The following is a 7,398-nucleotide window of genomic DNA, read 5'->3' as shown; positions in this document are numbered from 1 at the left end:
AGTATCCTATTAGAATGAGTCAGTCGTGGAAAAACATAATTGAATGGAACCACTTCGTTTTCTATCCGCATATAATTCTACTTTATTGGTTATATTAAACTAAATCTCTAGTTTTAGCGAGATTCAGAGCTGCAGTTGAAACATATGCCATTCATATAACTTACGTTACACTGAAAAAAGCAACAAGAAAGCATAATTTTAACAGCTATTTATTACAAATGATATAATGTAAAACTATGTCTTAAATATCACCATCATTTTTGATTGGACAGGACAAGGACGTTTTTGTTTTTCGTTTGTCGCTAGAATGTAAATTCTAGACATTTTAGTGTATTTTTAGATTATGCTTCAATAGACTTAAGTAGTAAAATTAGTAAATTAATGGGAGGGCATAGTTTGATTTTTTTTAACACAGTGTTATCTTAATATCAAAGTGTTACAAAGAAACAACATCCAAGCCGCGTTTTTTCTCTCACCCAGACATTTTCTACCATTTTTTATATTAATTTTTTGAAATTGATTTTAGTTTGTAATTGATTTAAATTGGTAGGGAGATGAAAATTCATTTTATGTGCTACATGATGCCAGCCGGTAGTTCAACTGCAATGTTATTGAAAGATTGTTAATGAATGTAATTAGAACAACCGCCGTGAACAATTTATCATACCATGTTACTATATTTGTGTTTCACTCAATAACAAAATCTTTCATGACTGAATATAGCAAGATAACGGCTTTTCGGAATAAGCAAAATAAATTATGACAGCAAGAAGACAATTTTTGGTAAAAATATTACGTTATGTAACTGTCACAAATTACCAATGTGAGGGAAGATGCCCATTATATATCTGTCATAATCAGTTTTAGCACAATCAATATACAGACAAATTAGTGAGAAGTCGTTTTTGTCTCCTAAAAGGATAGTGATTTCTTTGACGGTTTAGTTATACTATGTAGTTTTAGAGACAAATGGTCACCAGGAGGTCAAACAATTTGTTGAGAAACAAAGACTGCGTCTTTTTCATTAAACTATCTTCGATTATCACGACTGGGTTTAACATTCGTCGCTATTTCTCAGATATAGCACTATAAGTAGTTTCTTTCCATTGCTAGTAAGAACTCGATAAATAAGGTACCATTTTTGTACCGCTTATTTCCTTAATTCTGTTAGAAAAAGCAAAGAAAAGAGAATAATATTAAACTAAAAAACAACTCTTGCTGTCACATTTGTTTCGAATTTGCACATCTCCTGGATAGGTGTTGTATTCCAGCATTTTACTTCGTATAAAGTCATACGCGTGCTCGATGTCTCAGAACGACGACGATCTCTTGGCTGAAAGTTCATATACAATTATCACTTGAAGGGTTATAAACGTTGCAAACTTAACAATTTATATACTGATTCAGAACAAATAGCAAATAGGGTTTTAACTTTAACTCGTTTGCTATATTCTTTTTAAGGCAGACCCCCATCCGAATATCTTTATCTAAGTATCTACAGTTTTTGTTTCTACAGTTTGTGTTACAGTATCAGTTTGTTGCATGCCCTCTCTCATATGATAGAAAATGAGAGATAGAAACGTTATCCATGCATCTTCCAATTCCTCGCACCAATTTTCTTGAATGTACGGTTTCATTGCACTCAAAAAATGTGGTAATATTATCTGAAAATAATACAGTTATAGTTATGTATATTTAACATTTATTAGCATAATCATATTTGTACAAGTTAATCATTTACCCTTAAAATTCAGTGAATGGGTCAATATGTCTGACGTCAAGATATCAAATGGTTGTTTTTACAGTAATTCTATCGATCGATAACAGGTATTCCGTACATGACAAGCAAAAGAAACTTACTTGCTCACATTTTAACACCGCTGATTTTAAACCAGATTTTGTTTAAATAATAATTTTGAATCAATGAAGCTTAATCAACACGAAGCTTATTGAATGATGGACAGTTCCAGTCAACAGCTCTATATGTTTGATATTCTTTTGACGCCGTTTGTCAATAGATTACTGACTTTCGACTTCTGTTTGTGAATACATGCCCACTGTTATTTGCAAGTGACTGACAACTTCCCAGCAAGAGTAGGACAATACGAATATCTAAGACATGATTTCTTCTAACAGATAAATTGAATCTTAAAGAATATAGTCATAGAATGCGGCATGTTAGTACCGTTACCTGTATGTCATCTGGTTGAACTTTGTATTTCTTATGAAGATGTCCCACTTCTCGAAGGATGTACATCATGTTCGACGGTTGGTTGAGGCGTGTGATACATTTATCTATAATTGCCATCACCCTGAGGGCATGCTGTTGTAGCAACCCGGATTCTCGCAATGCGGATATATTTTTTCCTTTAAATTTGCCAAATGTCTCTATTAACTGAGGTTGACTCTCAAACATGCTGAAAAATAAAGATGTTCCTTGAATTATGATTAACTGGGGTGCTTATTCACTATTTTAAATATTGTCAATGGGATATCAATTGAGTTATTATCATTACCTTGATACGCAATGTTGTGTTATGCTCGAACGGATTTTGTCAGGCCAGGATCCTATGAAATACCCACTTGTGCCTACTAGTGTGATATATACTTATGGCAAATTCGGCTTCTTAATCGGCAAAGGTACTGCTTTAATTACCCATTAATGACATATTCATACACATATGTATTTATTTCTAGCGTTACATCAGTTACAATAGACCCTGACATTAGACAAATGAGTCTGAATTCTCGTCAAAAACATTTTCCGTATCCGATGATTGTTGTATACAGGATTTTTTTTCTGTGCGATACAGGCTGTATTTCAGACAGTTTGTAGGCATATAATAATATGCAATACGTTTCAGTCTACAGCGAAACTGAATTTCTACTTCATGTTTAAAACCAGGAAAGAATATTTAACCTTTAGACTGCTGACGGCAAGTGATTCTGTCTTTGTAACAGTGCAAACTAAGATCAACCTGCACGTCCATGTAGGCTGATCATGGTCTGAACTGTTCACTATTCAGTCAATAAATTTTCAGTGAACGTCCCTTTGAATACTTAGTGATACTGCCCAGAATGAATGATGGACCAGTCTACAGTTGACATTTCGCAGGCTTAAGGTTAATAAATTAGTATCAGAAACGAGAGAAAAGCTGATTAAACACACGGACAAATTTCTGGTTCTAATAGCCTGGAGTTACCATTATTGGTGGGGATAAAGATTCATCTCCTATACATTATTTACTTATGCATCCTAAAGAGATCTAAGTTATTTAAAATCAGCTTTCAATTTAAAATCAGAGCCATATAAGCAGTATGTCTAAATGCCGTCACCTGAATCGGTGTACTCATAGTCCATATTGTTAAATGATATTAAAATGGAGAAGTATGACCAAAACATTAACGTTATCATAAAAGCAATACTTTTTTATCATTAAAATGAATATATTTACTGGTATTTGTAATATTTGTAACAAGTAACTTAAAGGTTAACCTTTTCACTGGCCGTGAAAACCACTATGCAGTCTAACAGCCATTTGCAAGCAGCAGTATAAGAGGTAGATGATGGTGACAACCTTTGTAGTAACATTCTTCGAATTGAGTGAATACAAATGAGATGCAACTATTTAACTGCAATCTTTTCATTTCTGGCCGAAAAACAAGATTTATTTACAGTCACATGTAAAACAAATGGAGGTAAAACGGTACTTTTAACAACAAAAGTATTTAAGAAGATGAAATTTTGGGAAAACCCTGTATGCTAATTCTGTGTAATGGATATTATTTTACTATATATCTATAATTTCGGTAGATATTGAAACTACATCCTACAAAACATTGTTTCAATTGGATAAAAAGAGTGGAAAGTGGAGGAGATTTTGTAACAGTGGTAAAAAATAATAAGAAATTCATGAAAAGTTACACATGGGTATTTTAAATCATCATTACTTTTGATTTAAAATCACCTTTTGCTAAGTTTGACAGCTGTGATGTAGTTAATAAGTTTACACAACAAATGCAAAAACTTTTTATGTCATAAGACTCTCTGTTCAAACAAGGAGCATGCTTAAACAAAATGCACCGATTCTAGTGCCCCACTGATTCAGGTAACTGTACGATAGGAGTGTATGTATTGATGAATAGATGACTGCTTTTTATAAATAAACAAATGAACAAGGCAAAACACAGCAGCAATGAGAACAAAACAAACACATAATTGCACAAAATAAGACACGGCCTTAAAACTGTCAATGGTTAAAACACATCTGGGTTTTTTCAACCGGCTAATTATGCATGAATAAAATTATTTGCCACAAGGTGAATTTCTGACATACGAAATAGTTACAAAAGGTACGTTATAAGACCAGACTATAGTAAGAGAAGAAAACTTAACTAGCAATATAAGCAAGTTCGAGCGTATTCAATGCTTCTGCAATAGTAAGAGCAACATGAAAAGCATCAAAAAAAGGTAAGAAAGAATAGCGTTCAACTACTTAAATGATTAAGTAACAAATATGTGATGTATCACAGAAGGGCCGCGTTTAACCATATTCCTAAAACGTTTATGTTTTTCCACTATGAATTTATCAAATACAATTGCAAATCTTTTAACCCATGTTTTGGCAGCTAGTCATTATTCTCAAGTTCATATTAATTTAAATAAACGGCTATATAGCGCGCACCTGAAGAAAACTATATATACTCGTATTTGGTTAATTAAAGGGCCTCTATATATTTTGCATATCAACTTTTGACCCACCCATCAGTTATAATAAAACAGACCCTTTTACTGGTTCCTAACACATTAGGCTAGTTTCATAGGGGTAACCACACTATACCATAGGTGAAGTGGAAAAAAAACAGTATGGTGCCAAAAAACCAACTTTACCACTTCGCGGCCCGACAATCGACTTAGAACCCAACTGTTGAAACGATAATTACCCAAGTTTAAAACTTGACACTAAACACTTGTAGTCCGAATTCATTTTCAGGTAAGAATTTAGGGTTCCCTTCGAGACAATTGTCCTAGAGAAAATTCGAAATTCAACGAGACGGCATTGTGTATTGTAAGTTATTTCAAATCAGAGCAATTGAAGTTGAAAGGCATAATAATGAAAGTACAGGTAAGGATAGGAGTTCAGGGTTCCTCGAGAAAATTGTGCTTTCTATAATACAATTTAATCATTCTATCATTTGGAACAAAAAAACTCTTTGTAGATCTATTTGAAAAGTACATAATAATAGTCCGGATGTTAAAAGTATAATTAGGGGCGGGTGGTGGAGGGGGCAGAAAGAAAACTTTACAAAATAAATATGTTGTTATCAAATGTACAGTGACAGAGACCAACTTGTCGCAAATACAGTTAAATGAATGAACTGTATATTTGTAAAGCAATATATTTCAAATATTTATTAGACAGATTTTTCTGTCTCGGTGTCAGCGTCAATAAGAAATTGAGATTTATCTGCACTTATATAACATTGCAATTTCCTAAAACAGCACCGAGTGTTGCTATGCCACTGATCGCGGAGGTGAAATCCTACAAAATCCTGCAATTATGTTACTGTAAGTAGATTTTCTAATTCAACAACAGAATCGATCTCCTTAAATGTATGCAAATTTAGTTAGTTTATCCAAATTCTGGTCATTTTACAAACTGGCGCATTTCGCCATAATTTGGATAACGTACGATTAAATCAGATTGTTGAATTGATTTCTATATGGAAACACGTATTTTAATCAGAAAGAAAAATTACGGTATGCAAACTGGGAATCATGAAAACGAAATTCGATCTTGAGAATATTGCAAATTCACCATTTGAAACATAACGACATGTTAAAAACTGTTTATTCTGAAAATTGCTATTTAAATCCTCAGCTCACTGTTAGGGTCATGTATCGACCATACCAAAAATATATATCGTGTATTTTTACTTAGAAAACTAATCAAACTGCCAATTTCTCTAAAATGGATATATGATCCGTCCCAAAGCTCTTACATAAAAGAAGGGTTAATTATAATATATACAAACCTTGTGTAAGTTATTACTCCTATGTTAGCAATGTGCAATTTTAAAGTCTGCCAGTTGTTCTGTATAACAACTTTTTGATCATCAGTTAGGTGTGGAATAACTTCAATGTGGTCAGCTCTGCTTTCTGCTTTAATCGACGTCTTAATATTTTCAACTTTACCAACAGTACATCCCATTCTTCTACCTCATATTTGCACTTTGTTATAACGGAACGTATTTGTATATTTGGAACACAATTAATTAATATTTCGAAAACATATCATATCCTATTATCCTTGCCGAAGTTGCAAGTAAGCACAGTCCTCCTAATAACAACATTGTTTGCATAATTATTGAATTGATACATTACACAGCAATTTTTAACAAGATGACTACACTTTTTGTATTCACATTTCTCTAAGACCTCTTGAGCGTAAGTGAGGCTAGTAAATTACAATCCCCTCGTAACAAGACAATACTCTACGTAAGGAAACGATCGATGAATGATTCCGTGGAACATTCATTCTTCTTGTGACAAATCGTATTTAATCACATCTTTAGCAATATCAAATGCATGCTGCGAAAAAAGACACATTACATTGATTTAGAAAATGCGTGTTTAAGACGCATTTTTGCCTAAGAAGGAAGTAACTTCAACCATGATTACTTTTATTAACGATATTGACAGTTATTTTGCGGCTATTGAACTGATCATGTTTCTCCGGGTTTTTTTTCCACATCGACAAATTGAAGAGCTTGCGTTATGTGCTCATATGAGGTAATTTGACTGTTTTGTATCTATCGCCTTTCGACAACAGATGTCGTGGTCACAGATTTGGCATGAAATCTGTTCAAAATGAATACTTGTAACAATGAAAAAATGTGATACAAAATGAACATTATCAGTGATGGTTTATTAAATTAAATTTTAATAGGCACGGTCATGCCTTTCTCAACAGTGTTTGATTCGTTAGAGAACATGTATCGCAAAACGCCGCTGATTTGATGAAGCTTGTATTAAATAATGTAAACAAACATAAATGCTGAAACCATGGTGGACCTTAAAACTGCGAGAATATATTTTGTCGGATCTACATGAAAGAAACGTTTTATCTTATTTGATATCTAAGTCGATTTTGAACTTGGTTATCTCGGATTATGAAATTGGTCACTATGTTAAATCAGAGTAAAACAATGATAACACTTTAGGGACTATATTTTCTACTTGACCTACATGAAACCACATTGTTTCTTCGTAATAAATCATCTCCGGTGAAAATTTAAACGCGCTCTGTTAAACATGTTAAATAGTAAAACAACACTGCAGATTTGAATATTTTCTTCCCGACATTAAGCATGTTCAGAGAGTTCGCAAAGACTTTA

The 7,398-nt window shown here is 33.1% G+C and overlaps 1 protein-coding gene across 1 annotated transcript; it reads right to left on the bottom strand.

Moving 5' to 3' along the window:
- Positions 1–208: 208 nt before the first annotated feature.
- On the bottom strand, positions 209–6,458 carry LOC123528166 (uncharacterized). Its single transcript, XM_045307905.2, has 3 exons — positions 6,037–6,458; positions 2,192–2,417; positions 209–1,664 (listed from the first exon to the last, which is right to left on the bottom strand). The coding sequence occupies exons 1-3, from the start codon at positions 6,210–6,212 to the stop codon at positions 1,488–1,490; spliced, it is 579 nt and encodes a 192-aa protein (XP_045163840.2). The 5' UTR covers positions 6,213–6,458; the 3' UTR covers positions 209–1,487.
- Between the last annotated feature and the right edge of the window lie 940 nt (positions 6,459–7,398).

Source organism: Mercenaria mercenaria, chromosome 14 (genome assembly GCF_021730395.1).
Source record: "Mercenaria mercenaria strain notata chromosome 14, MADL_Memer_1, whole genome shotgun sequence".
Taxonomy (NCBI): Eukaryota; Metazoa; Mollusca; class Bivalvia; order Venerida; family Veneridae; genus Mercenaria; species Mercenaria mercenaria.
This window is presented reverse-complemented; position numbering and strand designations above follow the sequence as displayed.